Below are 17,202 nucleotides of genomic sequence, written 5' to 3'. Positions count from 1 at the left end.
AAGTGAGTGGGATTAAGTGGATAGCTCCAGCAAAGAGCCAGCAGGGATGACAGGCTGAATTGCTTCCTTATGAAATCTATTATCCTATTTTCCTTATGTGCTTGATCAATCTATTTTTATTTGAAGTGCCACCTCCTCTACTCAGATCCACACTATCCACTTTGGTAGGTAGGATCAGTCAGTCCAATACACTAATGTATCTGCAGATGCTGCATTGTTTGGAAAACAGATACATTTGAGTAGAGCCCAGCATAGTTTAAGTGAAGTAACGATCACAGATCCAATCAGCCATTAGAATAGCAAGTGTCAGCAAGGCAATATTTAAGCAATATAAGCTACAATGTTGTAACAAACCATCTTAATAAATTAGTGGAAAGAAGATTCCTTCAATGATTTTTGTGTGAAAATGTCCCTTTCCAGTTTCACCACTGCTTCACAGGCAGCTTGTTCAAACGGTTTGCTTTTATAAAGAAGCTGCAAAAAAGATTTTGTCTATCTGCATTCTAACAGGGCATCAAAGACAAAAGGTTGTTTAGGGCCAGCCTAACTCTCTCAGGTAATCATCCTGTACGACACACTCTACAACAGCCTCAGTTTTGAAATAATTCATAAATAAGAGCGTTCAAGAAAACAAACAATGAGGTACACTAAAATAAATCAAAGAACTGAGAATGCTGGAAATTGAAACCACAACGTAAATTGTTGGAGAAATTCAGCAGGTCTGGTAAAACTTATGGAGAGGACGCAGAGTTAACGTTTCGGGTTCAATGATCCTTCTCAAGAAGATGACAGCATGGATGTCCAAGTACATCCCTTGGAATGATCTCAGCACGACTGGTAAGATTCCTAAACAGTGAAATATGTGCTATTTTTTGAAAAATATTTCTTTTTATTTTTGTGAAATATTTACTTCTCATCAAGTGGCTATAAGAGACTAAGGAAAGCACTAAGAATTAATGTAAAACAAGAAGTCCTCTCCAGCATTACCAAAATATAAGAAATTGAGAACGTCATACAGCCAACTCTGTATTAGCTCAGTTTAAAGACAAGCATACATTCACACATATGCATGCAACAGACAGACATCTACACACAATTACAAAATCAAAACATACTGTTAAATTGATGAGATCATAGTGGAGGTGCAGCTGTTTCTGTTTGCTCACATGTATAGCCCCAGATTCATCTTTCTTAACCTGTAAAAAATTACAGAAAAAGAGGTTATTGTCTCATAAACTTTATTACAGAAAAGGCCAAACTGTTACCACATATACATATATGAAAATAAAAGATGAAGATATACAATAGAGACAGATGTGAGCACAACCAAATTGTTTGCCTGGATCAACACAGTGACAAGATTCCAAAGATTCTGTCGCACACAAAGGCCACTTTTTTAGGAACCAAATTCCACAGCATGGGAATACAGTTTGAGTAGTATATGATACAGGCTATAATGTCACGACTGTGTTTAGGTCCATCTAAAGATACAGCTCCTAAATGAGTTGCAGATTCGGGTTTTGTGCTACTTTTTTGTATAAATAAATATCATTTTTGGAGTTTGTATTTTTCTAAATGGTGGCTTATAAAATTTGGTTATTCTCTAAACGGTTTTCTTAAAAAAACACAAGATTAAAGGGCTTTTCAAGACCAGTGATGTAATTCTGCCAATTGCTCAGAAAGTAGCTCTTAGACATCTGTAGTATTAATGGAAAACTGGTTACACTGCAGCAGTTTATGACAGGGGAATAAATGTTGAAGGTCATTAGCCTGTTTTGAGTTCAGAATGAAAAAGTCTTGATCTTATTTTTGAAAACCCAGAGATTGAAATCCTTTAGGACAGTTTCAAGAGGACCTATTTAGAGTCAGAAACAAGCTTGGTTTCTCTCTTTACAAGTGTTGGACAGTTCGGTGAAAAACACAGTCACCTCAGCAGAAAACTTTAAGAATTTGTTTAGAAATCTGCAGGTTATTAGTAGCTGAGAAAGTTTAACCTCTCAGTTTTGTGAGCATTTATTTCAGAGGAAAGAAATTGAGGAAAATCATTAAGAATAAACAAAAAACTTATATAAAAGTCTAATTCCTTTGGGTTTGAATCTGGGTGATTTAAGATTTTTCTAAACTGTCTTCTATATCGAGATAGCTTGGTTTTTACTTATTTCTTATGTGTTATCAACTTCGGTTCAGTTATGAAAGAAACTTCTTCAACACGGTGGCTCAGTGGTTAGCACTGCTGCTTCACAGCACCAGGGACCTGGGTTCGTTTTCAGCCTCGGGCGACTGTCTGTGTGGAGTTTGCACATTCCCCCTGTGTCTGTGTGGGTTTCCTCCGGGTGCTCTAGTTTCCTCCCACGGTCCAAAGATGTGCAGGTTAGGTGGATTGGCCATGCTAAATTGCCTGTAGTGTTCACGAATGTGCAGATTAGGTAGGTCATAGGAGGTATGGGTTGGGGTGGGACGCTTCAAGGGTCGGTGTGGACTTGTCGGGCCAAAGGGCCTGTTTCCACACTGTAGAGATTCTATGATTCCATGTGTCTTTGTCGCTGACTGACATGCACTTCTACTAAAATTTTTTAAAATATGATCTATCAAGCCAGATTTCATTCCAGGATCTGATGTGTCTCATAGTACCATCAGCTGGGATCAAAACACAATCAAGAATAGGTTTGTGCTGTGGTATAAATTTTAACCTCCAAAGGCTGATTAGGATGTCTACTCACACATGAACCATTTCTGCATGAAAACCTCACTATCACAGATGTCAGCTTTCATACAATTTGATTCACTACACAAGATATCAGGAAATAACTGGGCTCTGGGCCTCGGTCAGCATTCTGGCTATGGTGCTAAAGGTAAAAGAGTCCTAATCCTGCCTATTATCAACCTTCAGTCTATTGTCAATCATGAGCAAAGCAATAATTAATAATACTTAAAAAAAAATACACTTTTTCACCAATTACTTGTTGTCCAATGCTCAGTTTGGGATTGGCATGGGCCATTTGCCTCCAGATCTCAATGTAGCATTGGAACAAATATGAATTAAAGAGCTAAATTCCAAAGATAAGGTGAAGCGAGTATGACTACCCTTCTTGTCAGCATAACATTTCAGAGTGTGGCATCAACTATCCCTAATTAAACTCAATGCAATGTCCCACATTCCATGAATGAATAGAAATAACTAGATAAGACATTAAAGGATGTTAATACCTTTGAAATTATTAAATATATTGTACCAGTATCCAGTCTAATCCAAGTTACACAATAAAACATAACAGCAGAAGTATGCCATTCAGCCCATCAAGGCTGTCCCATCATTTGATGAGATCATGACTGATCTAATAATCCTCAAATTCACTTTTCTGCCTTTTCCCTGTAACCCTCGACTCCCTTGCTGATTAAAAATCTGCCCATCTCAGCCTTAATGACACTCTGCGGCCAAGAATTCCACAGATTCACAACCGTCAGAGAAATAATTCGTCCTCAACTGTCATAAATGTGCGACCGCTTGTTCTGAGATTATGCCCTCTGGTCATAGTCTCTCCCACTTTCTGCATCCACCCTGTCAAGTCCCCTAAGAATCTTGTAGGCTTCAATAAAGTAACCTCTCATTCTTCTGTATTGCTAAAGTACGGGCCCAATCTACTCAACCTCTCTTCACATTCCCCAGTTTACTTTTAGTCCTCCATTACAAATATTCTTCTAAATTAAGGTTAGTTTATGCCACAACATCTACATGTGATGAAACATCCCATGTGTGAAAAAACCTTTGAACTTCTAAATCTGTTCTCTTGCTGTTAATATGTATCCCCACCCATCAGCTAGCCAACCAGTGGAAATAATCCTTACCTATTTACCATCTCCTGATCTTTCAGTATTTTGGAAAATTTTAATTTATTCTCAGCCCTATTTCATTTTTCTTTATTTTGGTAAGATATAGCCCCCAACTGTTAAGCCTCCCTTCACTGACATTACGTCATTCCTCGTGCCATTCCAGGGAATCTTCTGCAGAGCCAAGCAGAAAACCAGGACAAGATTAAATTGATTAAGAATTTAATTCTCTGCTGAAAGCTTACAAATGCAAAATCCAACACAATGTTATTTTTAGTGCCCCAATTACCCTGTATGCAACAGTGAAAATCCAAGACAGCACAGCAGATCTTAAGGCGAAATAACATTTCTTTGGGAATAAGCCTACATGCTCTCATTGACATAGCTTGTGAGTGAGCAAATGCAAGCAGATCCAGCTGCTAAAAGAACAGAAATTCCAACCTTAGTTAAGATTAAAGTAATTTAAAATGTACTTAGATGCCAATAAGCAGTTCAGGAGTCAATGAATATCTAATGCAGAATATTTCTGTCAAATGGGGTTCTGAAAAGGGGAGGATATTTCCGCAAGGATTTAATAGCAAACGTAAATTCAAATGGCCTATTGGTAAACTTACCAAAAGGAAATGAATGGCATCCCCTCGACAGAAGGCCAGCATGGGTGTAACTGCGTTCTGCACTGCAACAAATTGCCAAGAGAGGAGTGGAACACTTGCTGGATTTGTCTGGAAGAAAAGAAGAAAACAGAGACCTTAATTCAATGTTCTGACCAGACCACTATTCAGTCAGGGCAAATAGTTCATTCTTCTCCACTTAAGAAATCCTGTTAAACAACCATGTTCTATTGCACTACATCAGTTTATTGCAAAGCACATACACAAACCCTATTTTGTTGAAGAGTGAATACAGCATGGCACAGTGTAACTGGAAGCGGGTTTGTATTCACTCCCTCAGATTTATTCTGGGATACTGTCAAATAAAGACTAGATACTTCCCGCACCGGGAAATGAAAAAATAAGCAAAAAATAATTAAGCTCTCTTGTGATCTGTGCTGTATTTCCAAGAAAACACAATTATTTTCATTGAGGTAAGAGAAGATACCATTAGGAGAAACAAACAAAACAAAAAGATACTCAAAAACACTTACCCTTCCATATGGAAATGTTAGCCAAACTTTCAACGCAGGTTTCAATCCAATGACCAAAACCTTCAAAACAAAATAATAATTCCAAGTTGGATGGTCTTCTAAAAACAATAATCACCCCAATTCCTTTTTCTAAAGCAAACATAACCAGCACTCACAAAGTAGTGAACATCTCTAAAATAGTGAACATCTCCAAAATAAGATATAAAAAATTCTAATGATCTTTCCCTTCCCAAATTTGTTCTTTTTCTGGATCCAATATTAGTGTGTGTATGTATATATATATATATATATATATGTATATACTATGTAATATTAATATATTTTAATGTAAATAATACTAATCATCAATTTAAACAATGTTTGTTTATGACACACCCCAAGTTTGCTCTATAATCAAGAACAGCTTCATAATTAATGATTACTATTGACCCGCTGCTGTTCTTTCTGGGTGCTTTACTACAAGGTTTGCCATAATATGTCATGCATGCGAATTAGATTTTACAACTGTTACAGATTTAAGCAGTACAAGATATTCCCATTCAGCCAGTATAAAGCCTCAGCCTTACGATAATCTGTTCTGAGTATCTTTTTATGGGTGCAAAGGTGCACTGATAAACTGCACACACATTGGTTTCTTTAGATAATAAATTGTGTTCACTGTGGTAATTTAAGGCATTCACAACAAGAATTTCCCTCCAACAGCTACATTATAATGACAGGTAATCTCTTCAGTGACATTGATTGATGAATAAACATTGTCCAGGACATGTTAGCAAATGGAAAACACACAATCATGGGTGATATTTCATCCCAGTGACTTGCAGGAGGCCTTCTCGTCAACAGCGAAATTACCTTGACAATTCACTAAATAAAGAAGTAATTTCTGGTCAGGCCAACAGGTTAACGGGAAGTTTTCCCAAGGGTTGGGAGCACTTTCCAGTAATCTAACACCAATTTCAATTGGCAGCAAGTGGTGAGTGAGCTTCAAATTGCCTGGGGACAAAAAGCAAGAAAGGGATTTTGCAATGCCTTAATACAAACACCAGCAATTGCCCAGGCAATTGGGTCACTGAACTTAACAACAAGCAATCCTGATTTTAAATCAGTTGTTAATGCTCTGCAATGCTTCTGCTGGGTAACCCAGCTGTATCATTTAATTTGCTGAATATTCGGATGAATACAGCCTAAAGTCTGCATTTACATGGTCCTTGCACTGCCTTGTCTTACAAAGTGGAAGCTTGATTAATGTGCCTCATCTTATTCTAATATTACTAATTACTCGGGAATTATTTTAAGACATAATCTTTTCTTCAAAGAACAGGAAATTTTTGGCAGTTTTTACATAACTCTGGGTAGCAGTTTGGTGTACGCAGACCAGATTATATGACGTCAATTCTCAGAATGGAGTATCTTTCCACTTTTGGAAGTCTGACTCAGCTATAAGCACCTTAGCTCAACTGGAGTAAAGAGTCTAATAATGTAAAGCAAGGTTTCAAATCCATGTAGCACAAGAGACCAGAAAGAGAGTTTTTCATTCCTCTAGGTCAAAGAAGAACAAATAGAATAAAAAAAGAAGCTCAAGTACCCATGTAAACAATTTGAAAATAAACACAAAAAACAGAAGTTCAAATACTGAGTCTGGTTTGTGATCATACTGACTATTGCTGAGAAACTGGACTACTTGCACAAAGATGAAACATCTAACTGTAGTTTCCAACTAAAAGTCAGAAGTTAAGTGCAATCCTGATTATTGGACTTTGGCAGTAAGACACTTGGGGAAATGCAAAGTCAGAAAAGCACACAGATTTTAAATTCTATTTCCACAGCAGCCACCCTTCCAACGTTTAACTTTAACCTTAAGAAATGAAATATTAAAAATAAAACCCCTATACATTTTATCAGCCCTGAGATGAAATTCAACGAGCATGAGGAGAAAGATGCTCTCCGAGCAGAAAGGCAAAAGTTGAAATCAAATGGACTGTAATCACTGGCCAGCCTTGTGAATATTTGGGTAGTCAGCTGCCAATGACAATGAATTCAAATGCACAGCTACACTGGTGCACATCTTGGGAGATAGGAACCAAGATGATTGCTAAACTAAAAGACATGTATACAGCTCAATAAAGATTTTCTGTATACCTTGGTTAAAGACGCCATCGCCAGTAGTGCATACTGTGTAATTGGATGGTCTCTCAGCTCCGCCTTTACAAGTAAAGGCTCAACACAGCAAACTTCACCTTTTGCTCCACTAAACAAACAGCGGGACTCACACGTTCTCACTCCCATTACTCTCCTGTGGTAAAATCATAAAACAAAATTCAGATACAGAAGATCTTTCAGCTGTATTATATTTGCAGAATGTTTCTTTTTTAAATCTCCCATTAGATTAAAACAGGTTTACAATTTAAAATAAAAGCAAAAAAGTCATTACTTTTACAAAATCAGAAATTTTAACTCGGACTTTAAAGATCTTCAATGGTGATCTTAAAGTTATCGTAGTACAACTCCGATATAAGTCAAACCTGATTGTCACACTACTTTTGATGCTTAATTTTTAGGAATGCTATCTTTCTTAAAACATCACCAAACCACAACAGAAAAGTTGAAAGGACTGTAATACCTCAGAAATATAAGGCACTACCAATTCCTCGAAGGCAATTAGGAAAAGGCAACAAACATGACATTGCTAGCAACATCCATATCACATTAAATAATTTTCAGAACTTGTGCATTTATAAAGTGCTGCATTTTATGTAACATATTTTCCTTCCATTGCATGAGCATTCAATTACTGGGGACGGGGGTACACGTAATCCCTGGATGGCAATTGCACAGGTTGAACAGTAGGTCTATGAGGATAGATAAATGTCCAGAAGCTATTTATGACTGAAGGACTGGTGTAGGTTATTAAGGTAGAATTTCCCTTAAGGAGACAATGTGGACGAAGTGCGGTCTACAATGAAGTAGATGTGGCATGGCTTATAGGAGGATCCAGCTTAATGGACTGAAGGTCCTACTTCTTCTCATGCTGGTATCATCCCTCAAATTCCTATTTCTCCTCTTTCATTCAGTGCTTTTTAAGACCTGTGTTACACATATGCAGTTTTTCATTTGACAGATGGCACTCAACACAAATTGGGCTGTAAAACAACTCAAGCTCTCCTGTTCTAGTTCTGCTTTCCCCAGCTGGTGCAGACTGCAACAAAAGCTTTACATCATACATTATAGTCTTAATTGTGATGTATTTAAATACAAGAACAACATTAATCACTGGTAACACAAACATTTAAATTAAATATAACGAGTCATAAACCAAAAAAGCTTACTAATCCACAGTCTTGTGCAATACAGCAAGACCTAAAAAGGAGCATTTGTTATAAATTATGTTCCAAAGCTTTCCTCCAAACTTTTCTTACTCTGGTGAAGGTAATAAATGATGTTGCAACAGAATATTGCTGACTCTGGCTTATTCAATGCACCAGCAAGCTAACTCCTGCTTGGGAGAATCAGCTAAGTGATCCCAAATTTGCCCAACAGCCATATAACTCATTTTTCAACAGACCTCTCTCTCTGCATTTAGAAACGGGAAGAAAAATTGCCACCATTACTGGCCTGAGGAAGGCAGCATTAATGAACTGGTTGGTATCACCTGGTGCCACCCAGCTGCAGGTTCAAAATCAATATTGACAGAAACTTGCACTTGCAGGTAAATGGAACCATGGCCAAACAAAGGAAGAACAAACCAAGGAAGCAATGTGAACACATTCAATAAAGATACAAATAAATCCAAGTCTCAAAACCTTGGTCTCACAAGAATATTCCAAAAGATGTGCATGAATTTTCAATCATCACATGGACATTTAATATTTAAAAACATTTATACCACTGGCATACTTAATCCTGTGCATTTTTCAGACTAACTTTATTGTAGGAAATGAAAAATGAAACTCATGTTAAATGCTGATTAAGTGCAGAATAATGTAGGTGATACGTACAAAGACCTTGTCCAACACAGATTCTTATACAATATTGATATTGAAAGATGTCTTACTTGAAGGCAAGCTCAAAAACTGAGCCTCCACTATCATTGCAAATAGCTGTAGTTGGATCATCAGTGAACTGGAAAAGAAAGATTAATTCACATGTTAATGAAAGTAAAATTAACAGAACTCTTCTGTTCCAATAATTCTACTACAAAACAGGCTGCAAACATAAGGTACCTGCTCCAAAATCATTTAATTGCGTGTAGTTATCCTATCTTTTCTATAGAATAAAGTGTTCATTGATTTATTATCAGCGATTAATGGTCTCAAAAGTCTTTTATTCCAATATCACGTGAACAATGGGGGTATGTTGGCCTTGTAAAGATAGTAATATTGGCCTATTCAAATTATTCCTGGACATCAATGGATAAATTATGAGATGAAATTATAGACTGTTCTATTCCTTCAAACTTGAAAGGCCAAGGTATGATTTCAACAAAGTTTGCAAGGTATTAACAAGAATAGATATGGTGGATTACAAGTAACTATTTTTGCTCATTGTAGAATCTAGGAATACGAAGTGTTGTCTAAAAATTAAAGCCAAGGTTGTCAGGAACTAGGAAGTAATTCTACACACAGTGTTATGGTGGGTTGGAGCTGTCCTCTACAGTGGCAATTGATATATTGCCGAAAAAACTTCAGCATTATGAGGGAAAGGCAGATATATGGTATTAAGTCATAGACCAGCGATTATCTAATTGAATGGTGAATCAGTATTGTGGTGATAAATGGTTTGTTCCTGTCCCTAGAAATAAATGAAAAAAATGAAGGAAACAAAGGAGTGATGTAAGTTTAAAAAGCTTTAAGAATAGTTGCCACCTAAAGAACCAAAACCCCAAGATCTTAGGTTTTGTTTAATCTCCAAGGTTAAGTAATGTGTTGCAGTACTATTAACCAACCCAACAGAAACTATCTTTACAGCATAAAACAGCAAACCTCATTTACTCCAATGCAGTTTAATTTGTAACTTACAGTGCAAATCTGACAATTTATTGACACTCATGGGGATGTTGAAAACTGATCAAATTTTTGCAAGACATTGGTAAAATGGTACACATTGTCCAGTAATTTATGATGACACACAACCCACATGGTATCTCTTGTTCATCACAGGTTGTTGGTTTATTAGAGGGGAGCATAGAGATTTAAGCACTAATAATGTTGTGCACTGAGAATGTGCTGTTATTTTCCCAGCAGATTCTGAGCAGCTGGCTACAAGTATTATTGGTGCAGAATGAAACTTGGCTTTATCTGCTTTTAAAAATTTGAAAGCCAGTATCTTGTGAAGTTATTTCACTCTGTGTGTGCTAAGTACAGATATCCTGCTGCAAACTGCTTGAGGAGATAAACTTAATGTACTTAATAAAAATTTGGAACCAAAGTAAAGCACTGATTTTACAGCAGGCACTGTCTAACTAGGACATTTCTGAAATGAAAAGCAGCACCAACTAACATTGTTCAGAAAAAGAAATTCCATACAGTCCATCCACCTAACCCCATTTTGTGATTGGACGTAGCTAGTTGGAGATTGTAGAACTGGGAAGCATAATCTAAAAATTAGAGCCACATTTTTCAAGAGTGAAATCAGGAAATAGTTCTTCAGATAGAGAAAGGTAGAGGTTTGCCTAGGACAGTTCCAAATGGCAAATTATGATAGATCACTTGCAATTTCAAATCTGAAACTGATAGATTTTTATCAAATATTTTGAAGGGTCTGGAAAAAAAAGGGTATATTGAGTGAGGACGCTGATCCCTCATGATTTCAGTGAATGGCAAAATAGGCTCAAAGGACTGAGTGGTTTCCCTGCAATCATGACTTGGCAAAAATGGAGAAAATAGTATTCTCTAAAGGAATGAAAATGGTAAAATTAGAATCAAGGATTATATTGGAACACTTAATTTATTGATAATCATAATCATTAGAGCAATCAGAAGACTTTTGAGTACGATTCAATTCATGCCTCCCATCATAAGCAATGAGTGCCCAAAATCAAATCAACAAGATCCAGCTCTCGTTCTCCTGCTGAAGGCCATTCTATCAGCCATATGAACAACTTGTACTTATGTAAGGGTTTAGGTTTAGAACACCCTAAAGAACCGGAAGACGTAGTTTTAAGGTATGTCTTACAGAAGGAAAATGAGGTAGAGAGGTTAAGAGGTGTAGGTCAGGAATGCTAGAGTTTAGGGCCCAGAAAGTTGAAGGTATGACCACCAATGATGAAGTCAATAAAGTTGTGGATTGACAAAAGGCCAAAATTACAAGAACTGAGATGTCTTAGAGAGTTTAACATCTAAAGAAGATTCCCGAGTTAGGGAGGGACAAGGTCATGGGGGAATTTGAAAACAAGAATGACAACTGTAAAGTCAAGATGTTGCTGGCCTGGAGTCCACTTTAATTACAAAGGAGGCTTCAGGATCAATTATGGCAGCATGACTGCGAACAGGCAAGTTTATCTTAATCATTTTGCAGGGAAAAAAGAATAGAGCCAGTAGGTACGGAACAGAGTTTGAAGTGTAGACAGCAAACATGGGCTTCAGTCTTCCCCATACTTAATTGGAGGACATTTTTCGTCCCAACAGCTTTCATGAGCTACTAGTCATATCAAATTCATCCAAAATATGACCATGCTAGATTGTTGTTAGTAAATTCAATGCACAGTTTAATTCAGAGATTTATCATTCCCTCTTTTGGGATTCTGGTGATGGTTACAGATGAAGGTTAGAGTGTGCCAGATCACCTTTATGTGCAGGATAGCAGTTCCTGGAGGATGAGCATCTGTTATTGTTCTCAGCAACTTCCCATTTGCCAGATCCCACATAGTAATCTACATGAGTAAACACAAGACACACAGACATAACTCTAAGATACTCTTGCACCGTTAATTCCATAGGCATAACAGACTTACTTACTTCAGCTAAAGTACAGCCAAAAAATGAAAGCACTTCCAGGCATAATTTTTACAGATTGACTTCCAGTTACTCTTTGCAAATTCTCCCCATTCTATATTCAGTCAAACATTATGAAGCTAAAAATACTTTTCCTAACCTTTGCATTATAAAGTCAGCTAAATTGAATGGAACTCTGCCCCAAGGAAATATTAAGCATGAACTTAACTTACTAATTTGATTATTTTTTAATGAGACGCAATTTCAGTGTACCTCAAAGTACCTCATCCTCTACACTGATTTTCACTGAACTTCAGATACATCTCGCACACATCTGCAGCAAGGGTGACTGATGCAGCATGTTGTCAGCCAGCTTTCCAGGAATTCCTACAGTAATCCTGATTATCCTATTCCATACAAGGAATTAGTGGTTTGTTAATATTTTCCTTTCCCATCTTCTCCCTCCACATATGCCAGTTGTTATCTATAAACCTCAAAAGCAAGATTTTACAGGCTATTGAATTTGAAGGACAGCACCACAATATCTATTATTTCACATCCATGCACAAGCATTGCCAGTAAAGGATGAGAGATAACAATCAGAAGGAGGAATGCAGGTCAATTTCTCTACAACCAGCTCAAGGAGATATGGCATAACCTAAATGGGAACAAACCTGGGATATACCTGACTGGCATGTCTCAATCACACACCAGGTGAAATCGTTCGGTCATCCATAATTGGGGAACCTTAGGCATCATTGATGACAGCATTTTCAGTGAAAGTAAAGCAACAGATCATTAGGAGCTGTTGTGAAGATGCCGCAATAAGATCATTTCCTATGTTTCATCATTCAAACATAGGTTGTTGGACATGCTGTGGGGAGTGACTATTATTCCAATCAACACCACCCATCTTCTGGTGCCTTGTCCAAGAAGCTATTCCATTTGTATAACATTACATGGTACCTTTCTTAAAACAGTAGCATTTGCAATTGAAACTACACAAATGTTGGACTGTTATGTAAAAGAAAATCAAGTTCACTAATGTCCTTTGGAGTGGGAAATCTGCTGTGCTTGCCTGGTATTTCCTAATTCTGACTCCAGATCCACAGCAATGTGGCACTCTTGACTGCCCTCTGAAATGATCCAGCAGCCACTCAATTATATTTAAGATGATCTCTTACCACCACCTTTCTTGATGGCAATTAGAGTTGGGAAATAAATGCTTGCAATATCCATACCCACAAATGATTAAGATAACTAAAACTTCAATTCTTCTGATTAAGAAATGGATAGCTCGAACAATTTGCTTTAAAACTTCATTATTATTGCCTAATTATATCTAAGTTGAACAGTGGCACTTGGTTACTCTATATTCAAGAATCCATGTTGTTTCGACAAGAATACTTGTTCAACAACACACAGGCCATTTCAGGTTCCAATCTTACTGTCTGTAATAACAAAAATTATGGCGAAAAAGGACAAATAAATCCCCAGTCCCACCTAAACCAAAGGATGTCAGATATTTCTTATTCAATCAGAGGAGGAGTGAGAGAGTGAGAGATAACCGGCTAGGTTAGCATTTATAACCCCTAACTAACTCCCCAAAGAGAAGAATCAACCACACTGCAGTGGATCTAGGGTCATGTGTAAGCCAGACTAGGTAAGGATGGTAGTTTCCTTCCCTAAAGAACATTAGTGAACCGGATGATTTTATTTCCCAACAATCAACAATGGTCTCATGGTGATCATTAGACTCTTAACTCCAGATATTTTTATTGATTTCAAATTCTACCACCTGCCATGGTGGAATTCAAACCCAGTCCCCAGAATGTTACCCGGCTCTCTGGACTAATAGTATAACAAAAGAGCCACTAGGTCAATGCCTCACCAAAATCTATTTTTGATTCATATCCCTGTTACAAAACAAAATAACAACTGTACAAGAAGTAAGTTTACCTGTCCTTTAGCAAAACCACAGAGGAGCCGTGTGCAGTCACTGTTGATACTAAGCGCAGATACCGCTCCATATTGAGCCCCAACTGCTGTGCTCCCCAGACACAACCGCAGAGCCTGATTTGGATCTGAAAGTCAAACACCTCTCAGAAACAGAAGGAAACTTTATTACTTAGTTACATATCTCTCTGTTCTAAGGCTGTGAATGGAACACCACAGGTACCATTCATGCATCCAATTAGTAGCTTAATTTAAATTTTATGGGACTTCTTACAGCAACCTTTGCTTCAAAGAACAGCAGAGAATATCAGATGTTAAAGCTCCAAGGAAAAGGTTTTGCCCACAAGGTCTTTTGAGTTTCTTATAAAACTGAATACATAGAATTGATAAATTTTATTTTTGCTATTTGGAAGAAGTTGCACGGTTTGATAAGGGACCTCGTGATTAAAAACAGTATATTTAATGTTATGACAGTGGTTATTTCTAATAAACTACTTTCCACAACCCCAGCAAAGGTGCGCAAGATAAGCATGCAACTGAAGCAATTTACTGCATTTATAGAACACCTTTCAAGATCCCAGAAGTCTATCCTTTTCCAACACATGAAGTACAGGCAGTTTTAAATTGTAATCGCTGTTGTAACGTGTGAAACATAATGGACAAGTGAAGGCAGCACACTTGTGCCACTGTAGTGAAATAAATGACCAAACCATCTGTTTTTTTAGATGCTGCTGGAGGGATAAATCATAGAATAACAGACTAGTACAGCACATAATGAGGCCATTTGACCCAAGTTCTTTCAAAGAACATTCTAGCTGGTCCCACTCCCATTTTCCCTCCCCATATTCAAGCATTTGCCTTTTCCAAATATTAATCCAATTCCATTTTGAAGGCTACAAATAAATTTGTATTCAAACCATAATAAATCCTAATGTTGTCTAGGAAACAAGAACACGCCTACTCCTCAAGAGATCTTTTATGTGTACGTGTAAAGGCAGATTTTATTTAACATCCTGTCCGAAAGACAACTGCTCTAGTAGTGCAACACTACTGCACTAAAGCACCAAACTCAGTTTAGAATACATGCTCTAAAGTGAGGTGTGAACCCACAACCTTATTATTCAGAGACGAGATAGCTATGCACTCAGCAACAACTGATACTTAATCTGCATTCTGTCTCAATTTACTTTCAGGAGGAGAGGGGGGTAAATGTTCCAAAACATTTCATGAGATGAGTACATTCCGTGAAAGAGTGAATTGCAGAACTGGAAGAAAATGACTTGATAACCTAAATGGCCTATTGTTGTCTACGTTTCTAAAAAAAACTACAAGAGTAGAGTTTAAAAAAAGCAAATATAAAAACAGTACCATGTGGTAATCACACGTTTGGGTGGAAAAGATCCTTTTTTCAAACAGAGATCTTAAAAGTGTTCTTTAGCATCCATTATCCTACTATAAATCCTGAGCAAAATAGACATTTTACCTTCTATTTTAGATTTTTGACTTTTTTTTATTTTCACTTTCTTCTGTAAGCCTGCAATTCATGGTTTGACTCAGAAGTAGCCATAAATATGGATAATTAACTTCTGATTTTCAAACCTAATACTTCATTGCATTTTTTTACAAAATTAAAAATGTCAATTTAGCTTGCTACCACGGCAAGATATTCATCATTGATATTGTATTAACTACAGAAATGTGGCTCAGAGATGGACGGGACTGGCAGCTTAATGTTCTGAGGTACAAGTGCTGTAGGAAGGATAGAAAGGGAGGCAAGAGAGGAAGGGAAGTAGCACTTTTGATTAGGCTTTACATTATTGCTCTAGTTAGGGAGGATATTCCTGGGAGATGGCCCAGTGGAGTTATGTGGGTGGAACTTAAAAATAAGAAAGGGATGATCACAATGTTGGGATTATATTAAAGGGCTCCCAATAGTTAGCAGGAAACTGAGAAGCAAATATGTAAGGAGATCTCAGACATCTGTAAGAAAAATGAGGTTGAAATGGTAGGAGATTTTAACTTTCCAAACATAGGCTGGGACTGTTATAGTGCTAGGGGCTTGGGATGGGGAGGAATTTGTTATGTGTGTGGAAGAAAATTTTCTTATTGGATATGTGGATGTAGCTACCTGAGAAGGAACAATTCTTGATCTTCTTTTGGGAAATAAGGCAGGGCAAGTGACTGAGATGTGAATGGAGAAGCACTTTGAGGTAAGTGATCATAAGTCTATGTTTTAAAATTGTTATGGAAAAGGATAGACATAACCAAAAGTTAAAGTTCTAAATTGGAGTAAGGCCAATTTTGATGGTATTAGACAAGAACATTCAAAAGTTGATTGGGGGATGCTATTCGCAGGTAAAGTGACAGTTGGGAAGTGGGAGGGCCTTTAGAATGAAATAATGAGAGCTCAGAGACAGTATGTTTCTATTAGAGTGAAGGGCAAGGCTGGTAGATGTAGGGAATGCTGGATGTCTAGAGAAATTGAGGATCTGGTCAAAAACAAAGGAAGGGGCCATTTATCAGATACAGACAGCGAGTAACAAGTGAATCCCTGGAAGGGTATAAGGGCAGTAAGAGTATACATAAGAGGGAAATCAGGAGGGGAAAAAGGGGGCATGAGATAGCTTTGGCAAATGGAGTTATGGAGAATCCAAAGAGATTCTACAAATACATGAAGGGCAAAAGAGTAACTAGGGAGAGAACTGGGCCCCTCCAAGATCAACAAGGCCATCTATGTGTGGAACCGAAGGAGATTGATGAGATACTAAACCAGTATTTCATGTCAGTATTTACTGTGGAGAGGTCATTAGAGCTAGAAAACTTGGGGAAATAAGTAGTGATATCTTGAAAAGTGCCCATCTTACAGTAGAGGAGGTGCTGGAGGTCTTAAAACGCATAAGGGTAGAAAAAAATCCTTGGGACCTGATCAGGTGTTTCCTAGAACTTTGTGGGGAACTAGGCAAGAGATTACTAGACCCCTTACTGAGACATCTCTACTATCAATAGCCACAGATGAGGTGCTGGAAAACTGGAGGTTGATTAAAGTGGTGCCATTATTTAAGAAAGGCTACAAGGAAAAGCCAGGGAACTATAAGGTGAACCGTACATCCATGCTGGATAAGTCGTTGGAAGGGATTCTGAGGCACAGGGGTTACATGCATTTGGAAAGGCAAGGGCTGATTAGGGATAGTTAGCATTTCTTTGTGCATGGGAAATCAACTCCAGCTTGATTGAAAACCAAAAGAACTGCAGATGTTGTAAATCAAGAACAAAATCAAAGTTGCTGGAAAAGCTCAGCAGGTCTGGCAGCATCTGTGAAGGAGAAAACAGAGTTAACGTTTCGAA

General features: G+C 37.5%; 1 protein-coding gene across 5 annotated transcripts in view; it reads right to left on the bottom strand.

The window, feature by feature from the left end:
* The window catches only part of vps8 (VPS8 subunit of CORVET complex), a 518,442-nt gene that overhangs the window by 484,931 nt on the left and 16,309 nt on the right, over nt 1–17,202 (bottom strand). For all 5 annotated transcript variants that reach the window (XM_048598730.1, XM_048598733.1, XM_048598732.1 and 2 more), the window contains 7 exons: nt 13,861–13,985; nt 11,754–11,840; nt 9,024–9,091; nt 7,112–7,265; nt 4,973–5,032; nt 4,443–4,550; nt 1,116–1,196 (listed from right to left, as the gene is read on the bottom strand). In XM_048598730.1, coding sequence (XP_048454687.1) covers nt 1,116–1,196; nt 4,443–4,550; nt 4,973–5,032; nt 7,112–7,265; nt 9,024–9,091; nt 11,754–11,840; nt 13,861–13,985 — 683 coding nt within the window. The remainder of the gene's footprint in view (nt 1–1,115; nt 1,197–4,442; nt 4,551–4,972; nt 5,033–7,111; nt 7,266–9,023; nt 9,092–11,753; nt 11,841–13,860; nt 13,986–17,202) is intronic.

The sequence above is a fragment of the Rhincodon typus genome, chromosome 7 (assembly GCF_021869965.1).
Source record: "Rhincodon typus isolate 14 chromosome 7, sRhiTyp1.1, whole genome shotgun sequence".
Classification (NCBI taxonomy): Eukaryota; Metazoa; Chordata; class Chondrichthyes; order Orectolobiformes; family Rhincodontidae; genus Rhincodon; species Rhincodon typus.
This window is presented reverse-complemented; position numbering and strand designations above follow the sequence as displayed.